This window comes from Xiphophorus maculatus, chromosome 15, assembly GCF_002775205.1.
Source record: "Xiphophorus maculatus strain JP 163 A chromosome 15, X_maculatus-5.0-male, whole genome shotgun sequence".
NCBI classification, from domain to species: domain Eukaryota; kingdom Metazoa; phylum Chordata; class Actinopteri; order Cyprinodontiformes; family Poeciliidae; genus Xiphophorus; species Xiphophorus maculatus.
In genome coordinates, this window is record NC_036457.1 from 12,369,942 (window position 1) to 12,393,677 (window position 23,736).

Below are 23,736 nucleotides of genomic sequence, written 5' to 3' on the forward strand. Positions count from 1 at the left end.
AGCCGGAGCTCGGTGTAAAGCTGGTTGGTTGGCACGGGCTGGTTGGTTGGTCGGTTCATGGTAGCCATGGCTCGATTTGCTGCGCTACTGCTGCTACCGGTTCTCATTGAATCCGTCGTTTCAATTTCTTTCTTTTTACCGGTCAACTCTAGAAAATGCTTACGAGAGGAGATCCATAAAGACGTCCTGGTTACGGGGGAGTATGAAATCGGCGAGCAGACGAACACCAAAACTAACCTGAAGGTGAGCACATACTGGGGGCCGTTGACGCCAAAACACAGTTTACCTTAAGGCAAAATGGCTTTAATTGTTATATATCAGTAGCAAAGAGAAGTAGCTGTGAGACAAGGGGATAGCTTATTCTTGTAAGTTTAGTTTGAAGGGTTGAAGGACTTTAGTCAGTGACAACTGTTGTTAGCAATGCTGCTAAGGTAGGCCCGAAAAAACTCGTCTTCCTGGTTTTACAGTCAGCTAGCTAGCTAGCTAGGTAGCTAATGCTCTATCAATGTCTTTTCACTTATTGGTTTTGATATAATTTGCTTGTTGTATAAACTCTGATTACTTTGACGCCAGTCGTAAAACCCATCAGTGTTTGCGCTGCATTATTTAGTTATATTGACAATATTTATGTAGGTGTGATAGTCTCTGGCTGTGTAGCTGTTACACGTCACTCTTACAGACTTCTCAGACACATACACGTCAGATTTAGTTTGTATGTAATATTCACATGAACCCGGCCTGGGGAAATTTTTTATTTATATTGATGGCCCATAATGGCGTCTGCATACTTTTTTATGTTTTCTAAATTCTAAAAATATATTTTAAAAGTTAACAGCTGTCAAGTTTCGGATTTGTATACTGTAAAACAAAAAAATTACGGATGATATTCTCAAGTCAATTTTATTTTCCCGTCTATTGTCATCATAGCGGAAAGTAAAAACTTTTTGTTTTTTCAGTCTGGAAACATACACGCAAATGGGATATTCTGGGAGGTACTTTATGAATTTAGTAAAAGACATATTTGGGTCATCAGCTTTAATACATAATTTGGAATAATCCTTAATTTTCTGCTTTGATTCTGAAAAACTTTCTCCACATTTTTTATTTGATTGTTTCTTCATGTTGTTAATGAACATGTTTAAACGGAATGCTTTTTTATGTATTACAATATGTGCTCACAATAATGCATTTGGTGTGCCAGATGGTGGTTTGCAAACCATTTCATGTGTCACATTACGCTATGACCCATTCAAATCCACCGTCGAAGGGGCAGCAGACTGACACGTCAAATATGTGACTGCAACAAAGTTAACAGCTGGTTGCTTCCAAAGTTGAAAAAGTCTTAAATACTTGTTAAAGTTAGAATCTTCTGAATATGATGAATTTCAGACTATTTATTAGCAAGAATGTGTGCTCCTGTAGTTTGTATCTCAATACAGATGATTTGATATTAATTTTATTAGTGGTGAGTGAGGTAAACTTAGATTGCACTGGCAGGTTGTCTCTGACCTCTTCCCGTTGACGAAAGTGTTGCTCTTATCCTATCAGCAACAGAAGATGTTAAAAACACTAACAAAAGTTAAAGGCTGCAAAATACATAATAAATTGTTGAGCGTTCTGAACGTTGTTAGACAACCTAAAAGAGTCACACAGTTCTGTTAAACTGCAATCTTTTATCAAATAAAAAATTTATATTTAGAATTTGTTTGTCACTGTACACAGGTACAGTGAGATTAAAGTCGGCGACAACAGTGCAAACAATCTATACAATATAAACATGAATATGGTGACATTTATATTATTTACAATATTAAATCAGGTAAATTTATATATACATACACATATAACCACCATAGTTATTTTTTTATGGAAAATGATTTAAAAAGGATTTTTCAAACTACTCCAAAAATGTTGGCTATGTTCTGCCAGAAGGTCTAAATGTATGTCGTTGTAACTTTGTAGATCACTGACTCTTCCAGCCACACTCTTTACTCGAAGGAAGATGCAACAAAAGGAAAGTTTGCCTTCACCACAGAGGACTATGACATGTTTGAGGTTTGCTTTGAAAGCAAATCACCCATGGGTAAGCAAAATCGTACAGCAATTAAAGTTATCAGAGGAATCTAATCAAAATACAGTCTTATATTTGATTATATTGTGAATCTCATATTATTCGTAATAATCTGGAGACATTTTTGACGTATTTGAATCCTCAAAAGTTCTGATAAATATAACTCTTTTTTTTTTTTTTTTTTAGTTTACTGTTACAGAATGTTAATTGTCCTTTGCAAAATAAGCAATCACAATGTTTAATTTCAATTCTGTGAAAATCCACAGGAACAGGGAGAGTGCCTGACCAGCTGGTCAATCTGGACATGAAGCATGGTGTCGAGGCCAAAAACTACGAAGAGGTAAAGTGTCAGGAGACTGAAATCTGTGCTTCCTGATGTCAAATAAACCCGATCCAAATTGTAGATAAGATGTCTTGCTCCCAATACTCTTACAGCTGGGATTTTTACTCCCAAATATGTTTGAAATATGCCAGGGTGAATATTTCTACTCAGATTTTTATGCTGTGTTCAACTATCATTTAATCAAGTTAGTTGAGTTAAAAAAATAATAGAAAGACGGAGGCGTTTTGAAATGAGTGTAAAAGTTAGTTTGCTTTCTTTGTACTTTGTACAAACAGTAGTGTGGGTGTCTTTTGTCAACATTGTGAAAATGGCATTTTTAAGAAACAGTAAGTAAAAATTAAAATTGTGCCATGCCAAAAATAATGAATACGGACTTTATATAAAAGTGTGAATCTGCCGTAGGGTCCTCTGTTATAGGATCCGTCTGCGTCAGGTGATTTCTTTTTTTTTTTTTTTATGGATTCAAAAAGGAAAAAACACATCCCTCGTAGCTGAGAATCGCCTTTCTCTGCCCACACATGTTGTGCAAATATTACATACAGTTCAGCGGAACGGCGCGTCGGTGGATATTCACAGTTGAACTTGAAGAGGGCATTCCTGTCTGTTAGAGAAAGGGCGGAGCTGGCTTTACGCATGTATTAACTTACATAATACTTGAATAAATTTGCAACCTGTTCAGAAGAGGGTGTACTTGAAAGAGAAAAAAAATGTCGTTACACAATGCTGTCTGTTTAGCAGACACAATCTGTGCTGTGAAACTTTTTTTTTCCGTTTTCCTCCTGATAATCAACTCTGCTTTCTGACTGCGCAAGATTTCATTGATTTCAAAGACTGTGTTTGACTAATTTAGCTCATTAAGGTGGGGATAAAGGGGTTTTACATCTCTTGTATGTTTAAACTGGCAGCATGACCATGTTCATTCTTTTAGAAACGGACATGGTTAAACTTATGTCTTCAGTCGGGTGAATAAAATGTTTGCCCTGCCAGATCTGATAAGCTATTGATCTTTTCATGTAACTTGGATCAAGTCTTCCGGAAAGGGAAATGCTACGTAACCATTTTGCCCTTTTATAACTCTGGAACTTTATTAAGATTTTCCTCAAACTTTGCACCCAACAGTAACTTCAGTGCCCATCACTCAGCCAAGCACGGAGCGATCTGATGCAGGTCATTGTAATGTTTGAACACAACGTTGGTAATTTTTGTTTACCGAACTGAGTGTCTGAATGAGCTATTCCTTTCTCCAAAGCAACAAATATTTAATGTTTCATGATAACCCACGTGTGTATCAGCACAGAGTGTGGGAGCCTTCCTGGAATGTTTTGCAAGATTTGTTGACTTATGATAATATCTGCATATACAAGTATGATTTTCCACAAACATTTCCGGTCAGTTTTCCCCTGAACTCTGCTCTGATAAATCTGTTATAATAGCTGTTTCAATCATTTACCAAAGGAAACTGGTAGAATAAAGGTTTTAATCTGTCGTGAAGCATATAGTTGATACAAGTAGGGAGTCCAAGATTAGAATCTTTGATTCCTCAAGATTTGATATCTGAATTTTAAGGATTTTACTTTAAACCATCCAGGGTTAGTGTTGTCTGCCATCAAATTGTGCTCAGTAATCCCTCAGATGAATGGGAAGGGAAGGAAAGTCCATATATAGTCCAAATAAAGGTTTTGTGCCACTCCTGAATTTATTGCCTTGCTTCCGAGGAATCGAGACGTTCTTATCATATTCTCAAGTGAGCTTGAGCAATAATTATTACCGTGTCTTTATTGTGGCTATTGTAGATGTTTCTAACAGGAAGAGAAAGGCACACAACCCCATCAAATTAAGTTGAAAGTATATATAATTCACATCTATTAAGGGATCTAACTTGAGTTAGTTTTATAATTAATGTAGGTTTTATGTTTGAAATTTGAATATTAGTCTTTAATTTTCTAAACCTTTCAGAACTGCTGTTTTGTTCATGATCAAAATCTCCCTTTTCAGGCACGGTTTCAATAATGTTGGTGTTCAAATCTAAGTGAAAGGGAAAGCCTGGCAAATATTTCCCCCATTTGTGATTTTTAGCTCAAGAGTGACACCTGCTGGGCTGAGCGTTCAACAATTTCAAATGTTTTTTGTTCCACTTTATTTTGGAATGCCAGCATTTTATTTAGAGGTTTTATAAGCTTTCTCTTTCTCTCTTTTTTTTTTTGTCCCTCCAGATTGCAAAGGTGGAAAAACTGAAGCCTCTGGAGGTTGAGCTCAGGCGACTGGAAGATCTGTCTGAGTCCATCGTCAATGACTTTGCTTACATGAAGAAGAGAGAAGAGGAAATGCGGGATACCAACGGTAAGCCAACACAGTACTTACACATATTCGTACTTTTGCATAATATGTAAAACGAACATGCGTATTATATACAGGTGTCTATAAGCTGATGGCTTTTCTTCCTCTGAAAGTGGCTCTTCATAATCTAGGATAATAATTATGTGAAAAAGACCATTTTTTTTATAATAAAGGAAGGTTTTAAAACTTCTCATCGTAGACCTTTTCTAGCAGATTGAGCCTATTGGTTTTTTAAGTCAGTTACTTCATTATTAGTTTGTGATTTAGTTGTTTTGAAGTTGACTGACTGCTTTTCTACAAGAATGAAAAGGATTGAGAGGAGTGAAATCTTAATAGTAAACTTATTTTTCTTTAATCTAAAAATAGAAATACAATTAATCAATTTTCATAAATAAAACTTAAGTTTAAAGCAGTGTATATTTGTGAAACTGAATCCCTTTTTGGAAATGTTTAAGAAAGTTGTGTGCCTTTAGACAAATGTTATTTTATTGGGCAGGAATTGCCCTTTGAACTGAAAAGGCTGCTGACGCCTAATCTAAAAGCAAGATGGTTTTTAATTCATTGCAGGGATAGCAAGAATTTCTTACTGTCCAATAATACTAGCATTTTTTTATTTCTCCAGAGTCTACAAACACACGCGTGCTGTACTTCAGTATATTCTCCATGTGTTGTCTCATCGGCCTGGCCACGTGGCAGGTCTTCTACCTGCGGCGCTTCTTCAAGGCAAAGAAGCTGATCGAGTAGATCGACTCATCTGGCTTCTTCCCTTGAGGGACGCTGCCTCCCAGTCAGCAAACACATCCCAGCATCCACCCTCCTTGGACTAGCTTCAACAAAACAAGCTGGGTTTAAGGGGCTCAACATCTAGTTTTCAAAGCTCTGAGAGTATCCATGTTTCCAGGAAAATAAGATTTACCTGCTTGTTTAGTAGTTGGAAACATGAAAACCCTGTAGGGAGAAATGCTTTGTCAAACATGGGAGAGAGAAATTTCTTTCTACACTGTTTTGAATGTTACAGCTTACTGAATAAGATGGGGTTATTTTTTTTCATCAACCCTTTGAAAAGTTGGTTTCTTTATTTCTGAGCTCCGTTTGAGTGGATGTGCCACAAGTGAATGTCTGTCCTTCTGTTATTGTACACATTATTTACAAGACCACATAAACTAAACATCTTTTTATTAAGTGAAGGCTTTAAGAAACATGGTGTGTTGTTCCTTTAAGACAATTGGTACCACTGAACTTCTGTGTTGTCACTTATATGTTCAGTAGCTAAATTTAACTGTCTTTAGTTTGTTTTCATATTGTAATTACCACCTAGTTGCTTCTATTGGTATCTTTTTATTTTGCAGGGCGGAGTTGAGTTTTCAGATTAATGTTCTCAATTATAAATTCTCTTTAAATTTTCGCATGTTGAGGTGTTCTTTTGTTTTTGAACATCCATTAAAAGTATCAAGGAACTAATATTCTTACATTCAAGCAATTCCTCTTTCCCCTCTTCAATGTATTTATGCAATCTTTCTTGTCGAAATGCAGTTGTTTTCGACTGTGACAAGAATTGAACAATTATCCAAACGTGCACCCTTTTAGTTTAAACAGGCAACTCCAAGTTACAGCATATCACCTCCCAGTACCAGAACCTGCTGATCCATCCAGTGTTCCTATTTTCATTCAAATGTTTGAGGCCAGGGTCATGTGAATATGGGTGGTTTCAGATATTAGTGTTTTTTTTGGGTTTTTTTCTTTTGACAGAAAATGTTGAGGGCTGTCCTGGTACATTTTTAACAATGAACATGCGCATGGAGCGCAGTCAATTTTTATGTTGACTGGTAAATTTTGTAAATTTGTGTTGGGCTTTTATTCAATAAAATATTGGATGGATTTACATGAGTTATTTTGTAGTGTAATCTATATTTTTGAGGGGGAAAAATCTAAATTTTTGTTACAGAAAGTGGTTTAGGGTTAAAAAATATATATATATATAATGCAGATATTCTTAAAACATGTTTCCTTCAAGATGCAAACTTTAAGTTAGTAGAGGGATGCCGTAACTGCCAGGAGGACATTACCCACATCTTATTGTGCCAAGAGTAAAGTTTAGTGGAGGGAGGATCATAGTGTGGAGGTTAGGCTTTCTACTTGAGTTGAAGTGTGGGGACTCGGAGTGCTGAGAGAATATTTTTGATAATTTAGTTTGAAGTTAAGACATGAATGAGTATTATGATCTTAAGGATGTTTTTCTTGTCCGCACGGACCACAACCTGATAGAACTTTTTAATTACAGCACATATGGATCATTTTACAAATGTTCTTAGACCAATCTGCAGATTTTTCAGACATGTCTTGTTTTGCTCCAGAAACATTGAAGGTGTTATGGCTGCAGACAAGAGGATAATTCCATATTAGAGTTGAATGTAATTAAAGATCATGTGTGTAAAGGCTATAACTGTGCCAATTTAGTGAAGATACACCCTGCTCATTACTTACCTGAGCAATACATTATACTTTTTTGTCATTATTTTTTTTTTTAGATGTTCAAAAAACATCTAAAAACATGCTTACTACTATTATTTGATCACTTTTACAAGCCTAAAATACAGTTGGGTGCTGTGGGGTTAGTTAAAAATCACCATGCATGCGTTTAATTTCGGTCTGGAAATTAAACCGTCTGAGTTTTCTTTTTGTTTTGATCAGAAAAGGTCTCTCTTGCAAATGAGGTCTTGAATCCCAATGAGACCACCTGTATAAATAAATGTCAAATAAAAAAGAGGAAATGTGAATATCTAAATATTAGATTTTCTAGCATAAAACTGAATTGGGAGAGAAAAAAAACTGTTTAATTGGTGGGTAACTTCATTCAACAGTTCCTTGAATGAAGGAACTGTTCATTTAAGGAACAGTTCCTTCGCCACTCGGTGTTGTACCCAAAACAGCGCCCCCTGCTGTGAAAAGAACAGTCTGTCATATTTGCAGCTTAAACATTTCATTTCCAATAAATATGTGCAAATGAAACAAAATTGAAAGTAGACTTTGAGATTTAACTACTATTAACAATATATTTATGTACTTACTTTTAAATAGGGCATAAGGGTTATTTAATGGCGGCCACTGTAGAAAGCATGCCACCTTGAGACTGTTGCTCAGCTGGTCTATAGTAGCAGAATGTGAAAACATCAAAAATAAAACTCACTATAGTGGGAAACAAACAATATTTGCTTTGGCCTTTTGCTTTGGTGAAAACAAGCGTTGCAATAAAGGGAGACAGACGGAGCGCTTTTTCTGCTACAACACCGGATGTTCTTTACAAGTACTTCCTGGTCAACATTTAGCTGTAGAAACTTGTAGTCTTCTTTTTCGACGGTTCGTTGATTTGGAAAACAAAAATGCCGGGCCCCGACAAAGAAACCGACCTGACTGAGCGGGTTGAAGCCTTTCTGTCCGACCTGAAGCGCGGAGGTAGCGGGGCGGGACCTCTGCGGGGCTCAGCGGAGACTGCCCGAGAAACGACCGCGCTGCTTCGCAAGATTACAGCTCAGGCTCGGTGGAGCAGCGCAGGTTCTTCTCCTCACTTGATTTATTTCGACAACCTCTGATGATAATAATAATGCAGAGGACTAAATTACTGTGAAATTGGTTCTATTGTTGTCGTAATGTGTGTGTGTGTGTGTAGGTAGTTCGTTATAATCTGTGAACATGTCAGACATCTGTTGTAACATCTGTGAAATTATTGAAATAGGGGGAGTTGCATCATGGTTTCTTATGTGTGTACGTTTACTAAATTTAGCGACATTTTAGCTATATATATTTTTTTATAAATACACCATTTATAACTATAAATTAGTTAAAAACACTAATAAGTAAGAATTTCTTTACAATGTTATAATAAAATGAAAAGGGGCAATTTAGGATGGACAATACAATATAGTAACAACAATTAAAACGTTTTTTGTTGATTGCTGCCTTTAGGTGATCTGATGGAAATAATACGGAAAGAAGGGAGGAGAATGACGGCCGCCCAGCCGTCAGAGACCACAGTGGGTAACATGATCAGGAGGGTCCTGAAGATCATCAGAGAGGAGTACGCCAGGTGAGGACAGACAGCTGTGGAGTCAGATGTGTTCCTAATCCATTCATTGGGAACGTCAGACAACATTAAACAGTGCTATCAAATATCCCAGCTTATAACATCACTGTGAAATGAGTATTTTTCCATATATAGTAATAATAAAAGAAAAAATAAACCCTCAATTCTAAGATTTTATGAATCAGAACATATGATCGTTTGTTCATCAGGTTCTACTAGATTTTCTAGATATTTAATCAAATTCTTAATTTAATACAGTGAATATTTTGTCAAAGTCAAAATGGAAAGCTTGTGGACAAACTAAGTACCACTAACTGCTTAAGTAGGATTAAAGAGAAAAAATAGGTACTAAAAACTGCTAAAACATTAATAACCATCATTCCAGATTTAGACAATGTAGTCCTTAGAGAATTAGCAAAAACCCCAACCTGCATTTCAGACCATGTAAAGTTTAAATATTGAGACAATAATTGGAAAAAGCTATAACAGATAAATGGAACTTGCCAGGAGAAAGTAGCTTCTTTCTAAAGAGAAAATGGCAACAAGATTGGATCTAAAGCAACCACTATTTCTGGAATCATTTCCTTTGGACAGATGAGACAAAGACGAAGAGGTGTAGCTGTTGATCAATGTGGTGGAGGGGTAATTATTGGGGCTTGTTTGGCAGCCATGGGAGCTGATGGCGGGTTGAAACCTGGTCATGCACATAACTAAAGCAATGTTGGATAAAGCCTAGGAGAATATGAGAGACTTCTGATAAATGCACTTATAGAAAATTCTGAATCATAAGATGACTTTCCGTGTTAGTCTCAACTTTTTTTTTTAAATTAAATATTTTTAACAATCTAATAATACAATTTTTGCATGGCTAAGTCTGCACTTACCTCATGTTGATTTGCCTCGACTTCGTCTTTGTGTTTCCTTTTATGGATGCACTGTTCCTCAGTGTTCATTCTGCAGAGTGTAATGAAAGTGTTTGAATCAGAGTCCGCATGCTACTTTAGCAAAAAGGTTCATCTTCAAAATATGCTTGGCACTCTAGAGTCACCAAAAAAAAAAAAAAAAAAAAAACTTGTTTAAAAAAAAATGCCCTGATGTCAAACTGTTGAGATTTTCTCATCAGGTCTCGAGGAAGCAGCGAAGAGGCAGACCAGCAGGAGTCCCTCCACAAGCTGCTGACCTCTGGAGGACTCAGCGAGGAGAACTTCAGGCAGCATTTTGCTCCCCTCAAAGCAAATGTCATTGAGGCCATCAACGAGCTTCTCACTGAGCTGGGTAAGATGGCGGGGCTGGTTTTACAGAGCTGAACTATCCACAGCTGAAATCCACAGTGTTGGTTACTCGCTGATGTTCTTTAAAAATCTCTGCGGCCTTCACGGAACAACTGTGTTTATGCAGTTATTTTTTTTAGTGGCAGCAGAGTGAAGGGGTCTGTATTTGTATCCGGGTTTGTACGGGTGCTTGGAATCCTTGCAAATGCTCCAATTTCAGTTTGGTGTTTTCAAGATTTGGAAAATGCTTGATTTCTGTATCAAGTCCTTGAAAGTGCTTGATATTCAGTCTTTTGTAATAAAGTGCAATATAACATTTGACTAAAAACCTGCAGTTGGAAAGCGTTGTTTACAGTTGAAACCAGATATTTTCATAGACCTAATAAAAACACCTCAATTTTTTTTCACTGTCTAAAGTTAAATCAGACTAAACTTATTTTGTTTCAGGTCAGCTAGAATTGCCAAACTTATTTCCATTTGCTAAATACTAGAAAACATGGCAAAAACATTTTTTGTAGATTTTTTGTGACTTTCTGTGTATACTGTTTATAAGCATTTATTTTGATTAGGAATGTAATTTACTTTAACATTATTTATTTGGATTGCTTAAATGTAATAACTATTATGCCTAATAAGTCAGTAACTTATTGATCCTCTTATATTTTATACATTAAACAAAGCTAATGAAATTGTTTACCTTGTCCCTGCTGTAGAATGTAGAATACTACCACAAAAAATGATTAATATTAATAAATTATAATCATACAATAATGTATTGTTTTTATCTCCAAAGTGTGGTGCTGTAAAAGTTTGAAAACTTACCTCGGAAATGCTTGAAAATGCTTGAATTTCATTGTGGAAAAAGTGGAACAAGAAAACTGGAGAAAATATGATTTTTTTGTTTTGATTTTTTTTTTTCCTTTTGCAGAAGGAACAACAGATAATATCTCCATGCAGGCCCTGGAGCACATCCACTCCAACGAGGTCATCATGACCATCGGGCGCTCCCGCACAGTGGAGGCCTTCCTGAGGGACGCGGCACGTAAACGCAAGTTTCATGTCATCGTTGCAGAGTGTGCCCCCTTCTGCCAGGTACACTAAGTACATCGAAAAGAGCTTGAAAAGCAATGGTTTGCCTAAAAGACCGTTCAGGAAAAACCTTCACTTTTTAACAGGGACATGAAATGGCCACCAACTTGTCCAAAGCTGGCATTGAAACAACGGTGATTGCTGACGCTGCAATATTTGCTGTCATGTCTCGGGTCAATAAGGTATTTGTCTTCACAGAAGTCTCACTCTATTTTAAGGGTTTGATCAGGCCGTGTAATTTAACTGTTTTTGACGATCTGGTTGGCAGGTCATCATCGGAACTCAGACTGTTCTAGCCAACGGCGGTTTGAGGGCCGTGAACGGGACACACACTCTCGCCTTAGCAGCCAAGCATCACTCGACACCTCTAATTGTCTGTGCCCCCATGTTCAAGCTATCGCCTCAGGTAGGAAAACACTAGTTAACAAACATTTGATAAAAAAAATCTTTCAAACACAAATAATAAAAGAAATATTTTCTCTCCTTAGTTCCCAAACGAGGAGGACACTTTCCATAAATTTGTCTCCCCACATGAAGTCCTCCCTTTCACTGAAGGTACACCCTCACCAATGTACTTTACAAGTTAAGCATTTATCTTTGGTGGAATATAATGTTAACATGCTAAATGTTTACGTTTCAGGTGAGATCCTCTCTAAGGTCAACGTGCATTGCCCGGTGTTTGACTACGTTCCTCCAGAACTCATCACACTGTTCATTTCTAACATTGGAGGTCACGCACCGTCATACATCTACCGACTGATGAGTGAACTGTACCACCCAGAGGATCACGAGCTTTAATTTGTGTTTCTATGAAATAAATTTAACTTAAACTGTTTTGTGTCTATTACTTCTCTTAATAAAAAAGAAAAAAAGCTAAAGCAGTTTTAGATATTGTTGATTCAGTATATAAGCTGCTAAACAGAAGATGAAAAGTATTCAACTCTGACTTCCAAGGATTTTTTCAGTGTCTCTTCAAGTTGCTTGGATAAGTAGGCGCTCTATTTAAAATTACAATTTTGAAGAATGTCCACAAGTGAAAACACTAATCAAATATTTACTTAGGGTTTGCTTGTAACAAAACAACCAAACTAATTTTAAATAAAGGGACTTGTCAAGGCAGTGGGTTGCATTGACTTTTACTAATGGGTAGAGTACATCTGTGGACGTGCCAGTTGTAACATCCTCATTTGGAATATATATATATATATATATATATATATATAGTTTTGGACGCGTAGCACTGACAGATAGACTTAGCTATCTATCCGTGCTATGGTAGGAAAATCTGACGAGGTAGCATTGATAGTCAGGTGTTCTGTAACTTAGCAGAAAGCAGCAAAACGGAAAAGAGTGAAAAAGAGTTGTTTGTTCAGTTACGTTTTTTTATTTGCAAAGATGATGTGGGCTGGCTGTGCATTACTTGATGTAAAACTCAATTATTTAGCTTCAACTACAGAGTTAAAAGTCTTTTTAAATATGAACAGTTTAATGTAATACAATAAAAGTGTAGTGAAAAAATAAATGCCAAAGATAAAGTGAATAGACAGAAAAAATGAAAAGAAGCAGAAGAAGAATATTTCTATATAATGTCTTTTCATGAGAGTGGGGAATACAAGAAAACCTTTTGTTTGTTGTGCTTCCAATTTTTTTCTATTTTTTCATATATAACTCAAGATCATTAATTAACTCGTGAAACTGGGTGAAACCTTGAGACTTCTTGATTTCTTGCTCAGCATTGCTTTAATTAGCCGGCTCTAGGAGTTCTCACTCCGTCTTGAGTTTTCCTTTTCAATACCGTCCAGCTTGGACATTTTACAGACAAGGTGAACCTGCCAGGAGTGGACCATCACATATCCCAGTGGATGTTGGATTACCTCACTATCTGCCCACCACAGTATGTTGCGCTAACAATCTCTTTATGACTTGTTTTGTTTTAAAATGAGTATTCTGAAACATCAAAAATTGCTTCATCACAGGGATGGAGACTTGAAGTTCCACTATCTTGATGCAGTTTCTGTTTTTCTCCAGAAGGAGGCGGTGTTGGAGAAGAGTCTGAGCTGTTTTTTGATGAAACAAGAAACTCGAGTAGGTGTTAAAGCAGCTGTGTGATGCTAAAATACAAATGTTGGTTAGAAAGTAGTGTGTTGACGAGTTTAAAAAGACTGGGTCTCGCTGTGTCGCTCAGGCTGAACTGCAGCATCTATTCACAGGGGCGATCCCACTACTGAGCAGTACGGCGGATTTGACCTGCTCCGTTCCCGACCTGGGCCGGTTCACCCCTCCTTAGAAGACCTGGTGCTCCAAGGCTCCCCCAGGAACACCATATCTATACTGAACTTAGTGTGGACCCCCGCTCAACATAGCCCACTGCAGCTCAGAGCTCCTGAGCTCAAGCAATCCTCCAGCCTCAGCCTCCAGGTAGCTTGGATTACAGGTGAGAGCCACCTCACCCGGCGACAATCAGCTGCTCTATCCATCACTTGTCCAGCACCGCCTCCTTCTGGACGGCAGCAGGTACCACACCCTTGTGTTGAGAATCATATTTGTGCTGGAGAAAAGCTACAACGAGCCCTGAAACTTTAACTTACTTATATTGATGTGTGACAAATGAATGATCACATATCAGCTTGCTGGTTTATTTAGCTGATTTTATCAGCTGAATGTTCCAGAAGGTCTGAAGTTTTTAAGTTGCACCAGTTTGATGTAGTGTCTACTGCTCTCCAGAAGGAGGCGGTATTGGACAATAATTCCAGCTGCTTTTTGATTAAACAAGAAGCTGGAATGAGTGTTCAAGCAGCTCAGTGATGCTAAAAAGTAAATGTCGATGTGACAGTACTTTATTACTGAGTTTAAAAAGACTGGGTCTCACTGTGTTGCTCAGGCTGAACTGCAGCATCTATTCACAGGGGCGATCCCACTACTGAGCAGTACGGCGGATTTGACCTGCTCCGTTCCCGACCTGGGCCGGTTCACCCCTCCTTAGAAGACCTGGTGCTCCAAGGCTCCCCCAGGAACACCATATCTATACTGAACTTAGTGTGGACCCCCGCTCAACATAGCCCACTGCAGCTCAGAGCTCCTGAGCTCAAGCAATCCTCCAGCCTCAGCCTCCAGGTAGCTTGGATTACAGGTGAGAGCCACCTCACCCGGCGACAAGCAGCTGCTCTGACCAGTAAATGAAAATTACAGTTCGACTTTAAGATATACTTTTTTAAAAAATATAGATATTTTATAGGAACCGGCAGTAAAAGGAATACAATCCAATTTCTTCTGCTGAATCTTTGAAAAGAATAAAATAGGTAAATTAAACAGATATGGGGATCCAGGTGTTGTGGTAATTGGTGGATTTTTTTTCACACCTTTTTGCATGATGTGGCAGAAATGCATAAGGGCAAGAACAAAACAGGAGACAGAAATGTGTAAAATTGGTATATGGAAATAAAAACAGTTGTAGTAAAACTGTTTTTACATTAAATTTACAATATTTATCTATAATGGAAAAAAGTATGTATAATTTATCTTATGTTTAAATCATATTTTAAGTTGTGATCTGATGGTCAGTTAAATTATAAAACAAGTTATTCTTTTAAATTAATTGGCATCCTTTAAGTATTGGTCCATTTATACCTTTAATTATGTCAGTGTTAGTGTCCTTCAGCTATGGTTTTAGAAGCTGCTAAAAGATGACTAGAGAGTGTTCTTGCTGACATGTTTTCAAATTTGCTTCATGAAGCATTTTCCTCTAAAGTATTAAAATCCTTTTGGAACGACTCTACACTGTTTTCGGGTCCAAACAGCACATGATCCAAAAATACTATTTTCAGACACTACAATTTACAGTCTCAAAAAAAAAAAAAAAAAAAAGACAGTAATCAAAGAATGTTAGTTTTGTCAGTGCAATAATCATTCTATTTATTCTGACATCTACATGCAGAAAAATAAATTTGGTTCTGAATGGCAGTTGTTTTGTGTTTTTATAGATTAGTAAAACTATAATTTCACAGAATATGTGCTGAGAAGTTTTTAGTATTTAAACCAAGTCATATGTGTTTCAGCAGAAGAGGAAATAACAACCCTGCACTATTATAAACTTTAATATCATGTCAGAAGCTGATGGAAATGATCTAGGAAGGAAGTCTCTTTCCTCACTTGATTCATAAAGAGGTTAATATTGAGCCTATACAGCCGCGTGTTAAAAAAAACAAACAAGAAATGACAACATGAAATAAATAAGAAACATTGTTGAGTCTTTAATATCTGGAGCCACATGTTCAGAAACTCGCTTTTCATCTTACAAAACATTTAATAAAAATCAGTCAAAACAATACAATAAAAGAACATAATCAACAGTTACATTTACTAATGATGTTCCAGAAACACAAGAAGAAGAACATCATCTTCCACAGCTTGATAGTTGACCATCAGACTCTCTGGGCTTAATTAGCTGGAAAAGAACATTTATTTTTAGTGCATGCAGCAAATTTACATAAAATTAACTCCATAATTATAGACATGGCAACGTTACTTAAACTCATCAAGATAGGCATAACTGTTTTAGGTGAAAACAAGAGATATGTGCAATATGAGATTAATCTCATTAGTTTGGTTGAGGAGAATCAGTTTCTCAAAGGCTAGAAACGTTGTAGTTTATGCGAGAAAATATTTTGAGACGTTCCTCTATGGGTCACCTGCTCTGTCTTTTGTCCACTTCAGGGCGTGTCTCGGAGGCACAGCTGTAGTTGGATGGTAGAAAGTACATCCCGCTCGTTTGCACTGAGTCGCAAAACGACAGGGCTGCAGTGGAACAGAAACAAGTTAGAGCTGCTCAGTTTGAACGCAAAAAAGTTGACAATGCGGTTAATGGTCTCTATGCTGCGCTGCTACCTTTGGATGATAAAATGGACAATCCACCTTCTTGCATTCTGGGAAGAAGCGACACACAGTCCCACTTGAACTTTGCTGCACGACTGTAAAAACAAGTTACAAACAATAAGTAACAGTAAGTTATTAGGACAAAAAAAGGCACATGTTTTTATACTTATGCACCTACAGCTGTGGCTTTTATTCTTTTCAATGTCAGAAATCAGATTTGGTTAACCTTTAAGATTATTTACAAATCTTAAAGGTTAACACTCTCAAGAATTTAGTGCCCAGTTGAAGCCATTCCAATTGAACCATGCATACTCTTTCCCATTAAAAGTATGCCTGGACCAGATCTTCTGTCATCTCCACCACAGCCGGTTCTGGTGGAGGTTCTAGGGAAAAGTTCCTCTGCTCTACTATCATTCAGTTGCTCATGATGCAGGATTACTGGATGCAGCTGGTTTGGTTTCCTGAAATAACTTTTTATCAAGTAGCGTTAAATTGCAACCTGAGTTTGAATGTTGTATTTTAATTACAACGTTCAAATCTGAGTTTAACTTAAAGATCAGATCTTATTGGAATCTCACTGGCTATTACATGTTCAAACTAAAAAATGTCTTAACGCTAAGTTATAGGCTTATTTGTTTAACTATAAGGGTAATGAAAACGTACCTGGTCGGAGTGGAGGAGCAACAGTGCCTCTGCGGCTGACGTGAGTGAAGGGACAGTCTGGCTTTGAGCAGCGAGCGTCATATTTACAGTTAGGATGCACAAACAGGCATTTATCCCCAAACTTGCAATTTGGAAAAGTCCTGAAAAAAACAACAAAAAAACACAACATTCAATCAGCCCTCAATGTACCTTCAATGCCTTTGTAATTTGACCTTTTTCTATTAAAGCCACTCACTTGCACTGTGCTGTCGGGTGATGGTACATACACTCATCGCCGCTTTTGCAGACGGGCCAGAACTTGCAGCGCTCCAAAACTTTCTGCTTCTTCATCGGAACGTCATCTTCGTCTGCCATGTCCGCGTCCATCCTCCCATCTGTAAATGAATGGAGTAAAGAAAGTGTAACATGTGTCAATCAGGTTTTACCCACGAGAGCAATAAATAAAATAACTGCAGAGACCCCACACCTTCTGATGATGTGACCACTCCCTGCAACCTGTCCAGGACGCTGACTTTAGACTCTCTGTAGACGTGGCCGGCTGCCTCTGTAACCTTTGAGAGCGGTCTCATATCATCCAGCTCCATGTCTCCGTCCGTAAGGTTGCCCAGCGGGCTCGGTACTCCGTCTAATGTCACGATGAACTTTGGACTCGAGGTGTCAACTCCCTCTCTTTAAGTGTGACCACAGAAAGTAAGCGGAGTCAAAAATATTCACGTTAACCAGAAACATTTAATGCCTTGTAAAAATATTCACCATTCTTGAACTTTTTTCATCTCATAATGAGTTTGTGCTCTGTGCATACCTGGCTTGGACGGTGCGGGGCAAAGCCGGGGGCTGGACTTGTTGCTGACTTCGGGCAGATGCTTCCTCTATGACCGGCCGACTCATTATGAAGGAGCGCGTATCGGAGGTCTTCGGCTCACGGCCAGCAGGGGCTTCGGCACCTGGTTCAAAAACAAACATGGAAATAAACTTCGGGGGCGGGTTTACATTTTATCTATAGTTCCCACTTTATTTAAAACAAAGTAAAACTTTTTAGAAATGTTGCATTTTGAAGCATGTTTTATTTCTTAGACGTTTGCTAAAATCATGATTTTACAATAGCTAATTCTTTGTAAGTTAGTGTATTTTCATCCACACCAAGTGTTTTAATAAAATATTTTTTATCAGCATGACTAAAAAATACACTCAATGCATTACATATGTTTGGTCTGAAAGCGGTAGACAAAAGAGTTGAATGTTAGTCTTCTCTAACAGCTTAAACAAATCAAACACCTACCATATTCACTCTGCTGTCTTGCACCGCTGCCGTCCAGCTGAAGACGTGAAGCTAATGATCTTGCTGGAGTTAGAAGAACGAAGCAACATAAATAAATTACTTAATGACACAGATGAGCAGCTGTTAGGTTAGGTTTCTGCATACTTGTCGTTCTGGAGGCGGGCTGGTCGGCAGCAGCGTATGCCTCCGCCCTCGGCGCCAGGCTGTGCAGGTTTTGCATCAGTTGGAGGGCTGCGGTCATCTCTTCGCTGCTGGCCAGCCGCGTACGAGGCGCCACAGGAACAGTCTGTCTCTGCGGAACTGCAGGGGGAGGTTCGGGTAGGAGAGCAAAAATTCGATTTGAAATTGTTGCTTTGAAGTAAGAAATATTTAGACTGCAACCACCCCTAACTTTCTAAACAATGTTGCAAATAATTAGTTACTAGTTTGTAAAGCTAATGTTAATGGAATGCTGGCACAGTGTGTTTCCTTTTTCAATGCTTGGCTGACGGGAACATACTCGGGGGATAGGACGTAGTTTTGGTGATCGAGTCCTGAGCCTCAGAGATGGCCTTCAGTATCAGATTCCTGTTGGCTTGCTTGGCTGGTGGGAGAGTCGGTCTGAAACAGTTAAACACCCACCAAAAAAGAAAAAAAAGAGTTACAGTCCAGTAAAGAATGCAGATGATTGAAGCTTCACACACACACACACACACATTGTGGGACATTATTAGAAGATTTAACAAAACACAATGCTTAGTTGTGTCTTTTTTCTTCCTAAAATAAAGAGATAAACATTTTAAATGACATTAAGAGATAGCAAGACTGACTTTCGTTCTGGTTTGGAGGGAAGGGAGACTCTACTGGAGAGGCTGCGGCCGCCGAAACTCGCGTCGTCGTCGTCGTCTTCTGCATCATCGCTGTCCTCATCATCGGCTCGGTTCACTCGAACAACAGAACTTGCGACGGGAGCTTTTCTTTTTCGGGTCATCTCTTCTTGCTGTACAAAGGAGGAACGTCGGCATTATTAAGGACACAACTAGATGCTGGTCAGACACATCCACCCAGCAGCTGAACACCACAGGCAAAACAAAAGAAAGAAATGAAGGTTTCATCCTTGATTTGTTTACAGTTATTATAAATATAAAAATGAAGAACTTAAATGTGAGGATCGGGTCATTTATTGTTGTCACACCCAACTTTTCTTAGTTGGGTCTAAGAAAAGTACAATTAGGCACAAATGATACAACAGCATGAGGTTGTCCCAATATTTTTCTGGGGTTTTTATCGAGACAGTTTAAAATGACGTGCAACATAATTGTAACGTATCGCAATAGAAGAAAAAAACACAAATTTGGAAATTTATATCTAGTTTAATCCTTCATATTTGGTCCAGCAATGATTAATTGGAACAGTGGCCCTTAAGGACTACAATTGCAGACCCCTGATCAACAGGTTCAGTAGTTAAAAAAAAAAAAAAAAGACTATTTTGTCTAAAATGTTCAACACAAGACTTGTGGTACATGAAGGCGTTGATTCCAACTATTTTGGGAATTTCAGATATTTAATTGGAAGAAAATCAAGTCTGGAGATGACCATATTTCTAAACTCTTATACTATACTTTGGTACTTATCCAGAAAATAGTGAAATCAAATTTTGTATTTTCCAAGATTATGTTAGAAGCTTTTTAGCATGTCGCATCCTAATGGAAAGTAGATATGCTAATGTTAACTTGCAATTAAGGCTAACTTTTCCACATTATGGCTGTCAGAAAGAGCAAGAGTTCATTGAAGACTGCATAGTTACATCTTAATAAGACAAATATTAAAGAAATGTGTGATTTAAGTCACATATTGTTAAGACATTATGGAAGTTTTCCTGACCAACTTAACATAGAACAAAACTCAGTTCTTGAAAACATCTCAAATCATTATTGGAGACAAAAAAACATCTCCACTATAGCACAAATAGGCTGATATAATAATAAAATATATCTGCATACAGAGCAGTTTGTTTCTGAAATATTTGAAGAAAAGCATGTCAAGTTCAAACAATGTTGTAGGCCAACAACAGCGACTAGAGAAGATCAACAATATCTGAAAGTCACATCCTTTAGAAGAGGTTAAAGAATCCAGAGAGACCTTGATGTGAACACAAACATCTTTCTTAGGAGCCAAACTTCTTAGCAAATAGCCCTTCAAGAGCCACATTAATGTTAGATTAACGGTAAATAAAACGTTTTTACAAAAAGCAAGGACCAAGTATGAAGGAAATTTATAAAGTTGTCTGTTATGCAAGACATCGCAAGCTCATCCTTTGGCCTTTGTCATTCTTGAGTTATTTATCAGTCAGTGTAAACTTACTTAAGAGAGAATAAATATGGTCAAGTACAAAAAATGGGTCAAACATTGGCAAAAAAATAAGAAACTTAAAAGCTAAAATCTATTAAAATATTTCAATAATCTGAAGAAATCAAAAAATGAGCAAGAAATCCTAAGACATTTGAAGCAAAACATAAAGAATTTAAACCTCTTTTGAAAAGCATCGTAATAGAAAACACCTCTCTGTACCTTGCTCAGCCCAGTTCTGGATGCTTTGCTGCTTCTGCCGTCCTGCTGCCTCATGCTTGAGGATCCCTCGGGGGGCCGACACATCTCCAAAGAGCTCATAGAAGTAAACTTGCTCTGACCAGGTCTGTAGATCTCAACCGTCGGTCGACCGGCACTGCGGGTGCGACCGTTACCCACTTCTACAGGTTCCTCCGCAATTAGATCATCGTCCATCTCAGGTTTGATATCGATAACGGCTTCCGAGGGGAGCGGCTCGGTGTGAGGCTTAATAGTCGAGGTATGTCGTGAGAAACCTTTCCCCAGCAACCCTTTCCTGATAACAAACAAGCATCAGTATTATATTACTTAGAAAAAACTATTTGTAGACAAACTGCGTATACCAAAGCATTCCAGGTACCTGCTGTCGTAAGCAGAACTAGACACAGGAACTTCCATCCTATCGCTCCAGGAGCTGGACACTGCCAGCAACTTCAAGTCTTCCGCTCTGCCATTTTCATCAATAGATGGCTTCCCATACACGGTAACAGAGTCAGACTGCAGATGCCTTAAAGATGGTGGCTCTAAAAAAAAACAAAGAATCAGACAAGCAATAAAACATCAGATCATGGTTATCAAAGTACAGAAAAAACAACTACTTCAGCAGAGGTTTCTCACCTCCGGCGACCGATCGTAGTTTCTCCAGAACACCATGGAGCCTAGAGAAGGTAATTTAATGTTATGATAAAAAGAAACACAGAGTGAACTCTGAAAGGAAGAACTTCATTGTGATCATACCAAGTGGTAAACTTAATTGTGTTGTTTCCCAGGAACAGGGAGAGATCTTCAGTCATCTGCTGGGAGGTTTTCTTGTTTGCCACCATCACCATAATATAGTCAGGAAGCTCTTCATCTGCAGGGGAAAAAGAAACATAAAAGAAATGTTCCACATTTCAACAGCGTGTGTCCCACGCATTTTGCTTGTTTTATGAGCTTACCAATATAAGCACCGAGCTCCTGGAGCTTGCTTTTTATAGCAGCCTGAAAGAAAACAAACCCACAGATCAACTAGCGTTAGCAACGTAAAGTATGATTAGCATATTAGCTACCCTGACTCCATTTTCAAATGGTGGAACTTTAGAAATACAGTCCGAGATTTACAAAAAAGCAAAGCAAAAAAGAAACAACTCAAAAATAATAAACTGAATTTCAAACAGAGGGCCACACAACCAACACTGCGGCAAAAGAAATGATTTCTAGCACGTTGAAGCTAACAAGCTAAAGAGCTAGCAGCGGCTAGGTTTTTATTTCTATAAACATGGCGGACTGTTCAAACGCAGTATCCACAGCTACTCACTCTTATTTTCTTGCTTATTTCAGTTCCGATCTCCATGCCTGTTTGTTTATTCAAGCAAACAATATTTCAAAAAGAGGGAAATGTTTTAATGACACCTCCAACACGAAACAGCCAGGGACAGCTGTGACGTCGAATCACGTGATCACCAACCGGAACTAAGAAGACACGAGTTTAATGGATCCCCAGTTTTGCTGAATTTTAATGCTTTGAACTTGAGAAAAGATAGGTATTATTTTATTTTATTATTATTATTATTTTTAGAAATGTCTTTCACTGCCCCAATGAGAATATATAGATTTTATTGTCACAGCAACAAGAAAGTAAGCGGTAGTATAAGCACGCAAAGGTAAGAAATGTTAAAAATATGACTTTGCAGGAAGGACAAATTTACAAGTTACATTTTATTAAACAAGAACTACGAAAACTGTGTCAGCAAGAAGTTACAGCAGTTTGTTGTGAGTTGTATGGTTATAAAAACTTACAGCTGCTGGAACTGAATAAAAATACATTAAGTAAACAAAAAACCGAATAAAAATACATTAAGTAAACAAATATTAATTTAAATACAGTAAAACTTAATTTAAAAAAACAACAAAAAAAAAAACAAGCCAGCATAAAACTGATTTGTTATGGCAAGAGTAAAAAGCAAACACTGAAAGAAAAAAAAAAGAGAAGAAAATCATCCGAGAAACCACTAGATGGCGCAAGAGACTGCTCAGGACAACATTTTATTTCTGAATGCAGAAAATTGCTATTTACAGTAGTTAGATCGTCTACAACGACGACACAGAAGGTCTTTGTCAATAAAATAAGACAACTTGAACAATGTGCTCAGCTCTGATAAGAATAATAATCACACCTTCCTGTGGTGAAACAAGCTTTGTTTAAACTAATTACTGCAGGTCGTTTATTATAATCTCATTTATTTATTTAGTGTCAGCATACCTTTCTTTTCTACGCATGTTTTACTTTCTAATTTTCAATGCTGCGTGTGTGTGTTTTACGCAGCAATTATTTCCTGTTTTGCAACCCCTCAATGCCAACTAACAATGACGGGAAGGATCCTGCCTACAGTCTAGACGAATGTCTAACACGTTCTCTGCGGTGGTTGTCTGCTTAGTCTCTTTTTGCAGTGTTTACATCAACGCTGAACGAATATTGTCTGCGTGCACAGCTCAATGTATGGACTTTGTGTGGTGTCATGTTTTTCTTTATTACCCAGTTTTCAGATATTGCAACCACAGCATCAAAATATGGTTGTATTAAGTAATAATTCACACATCATGTGGCTCAATGCTCACCTCAGTGGTCAAGCACACCCCTCCCCCTGTAGTTCTGCACTCATGTTCAAGGTTAAGGCGTAAAGTAGGCAGCCTTTCAGCGACACCGAGCCTTGAATGGTCTCGTATGAAGCCCTCAGAGAATGCCTGAAACAAATCCAGCTCGGGGCACAAAGGTGATCTATCTCATTGCTGTTCTTTTTCACAACTTAACAGGATCACAAGAGAAGCTAGACCTCTGCACCGACCTGTGGAACAATAGCTCCAAAACAACATCCATCAGCGCTGTTGAAACATCCCCTGCGCTGTGTTACACAAGGTTGGGTCTAATGTGTTTTCTTCAGTGTTTTAATGAGCTGGTTTCTCTAATGTATACAAACGCAATCGTGCTCCTTAAGCATTTCCACATCTTCTCTTTACGAACACAAACATAATGTGTTTTACTTTGATTCTATGCAACAGAGGAACACTAGCTAGTGCATAATAGCAGAGTTAATGGAAAGTAATATCTTTTTTTCCGAATAAAGATCTGGAAAAAAATGTGCTTTAAATTAATTTACCAAATTT

The 23,736-nt window shown here is 37.8% G+C and overlaps 3 protein-coding genes across 4 annotated transcripts; 2 read left to right on the forward strand and 1 right to left on the reverse strand.

Annotated features, from left to right (window-relative positions):
* tmed10 (transmembrane p24 trafficking protein 10) lies at nt 1-6,638 on the forward strand. The gene is made up of 5 exons (XM_005800211.2): nt 1-243; nt 1,963-2,083; nt 2,338-2,411; nt 4,628-4,754; nt 5,374-6,638. Exons 1-5 carry the CDS (start codon nt 58-60, stop codon nt 5,493-5,495), a joined length of 630 nt encoding a protein of 209 aa, XP_005800268.1. The 5' UTR covers nt 1-57; the 3' UTR covers nt 5,496-6,638.
* A 1,405-nt stretch (nt 6,639-8,043) lies between these two features.
* On the forward strand, nt 8,044-12,026 carry eif2b2 (eukaryotic translation initiation factor 2B subunit beta). The gene is made up of 8 exons (XM_005800212.3): nt 8,044-8,303; nt 8,715-8,835; nt 9,956-10,107; nt 11,032-11,195; nt 11,279-11,374; nt 11,461-11,598; nt 11,681-11,747; nt 11,833-12,026. The coding sequence occupies exons 1-8, from the start codon at nt 8,132-8,134 to the stop codon at nt 11,988-11,990; spliced, it is 1,068 nt and encodes a 355-aa protein (XP_005800269.1). The 5' UTR covers nt 8,044-8,131; the 3' UTR covers nt 11,991-12,026.
* A 3,387-nt stretch (nt 12,027-15,413) lies between these two features.
* zc3h14 (zinc finger CCCH-type containing 14) lies at nt 15,414-22,028 on the reverse strand. Of its 2 annotated transcripts, XM_023347195.1 has the most exons (17): nt 21,890-22,028; nt 21,531-21,573; nt 21,331-21,445; nt 21,211-21,251; nt 20,954-21,116; nt 20,557-20,869; nt 18,816-18,985; nt 18,506-18,606; nt 18,151-18,306; nt 18,007-18,069; nt 17,530-17,671; nt 17,194-17,396; nt 16,963-17,101; nt 16,728-16,867; nt 16,077-16,159; nt 15,881-15,986; nt 15,414-15,636 (listed from the first exon to the last, which is right to left on the reverse strand). In XM_023347195.1, the coding sequence occupies exons 1-17, from the start codon at nt 21,923-21,925 to the stop codon at nt 15,629-15,631; spliced, it is 2,022 nt and encodes a 673-aa protein (XP_023202963.1). In that variant the 5' UTR covers nt 21,926-22,028; the 3' UTR covers nt 15,414-15,628. The 2 variants fall into 2 exon arrangements, with proteins under 2 accessions (XP_023202963.1, XP_023202962.1); XM_023347194.1 differs by lacking the exon at nt 15,414-15,636 and having other exon boundaries at nt 15,643-15,986.
* Nucleotides 22,029-23,736: the final 1,708 nt, after the last annotated feature.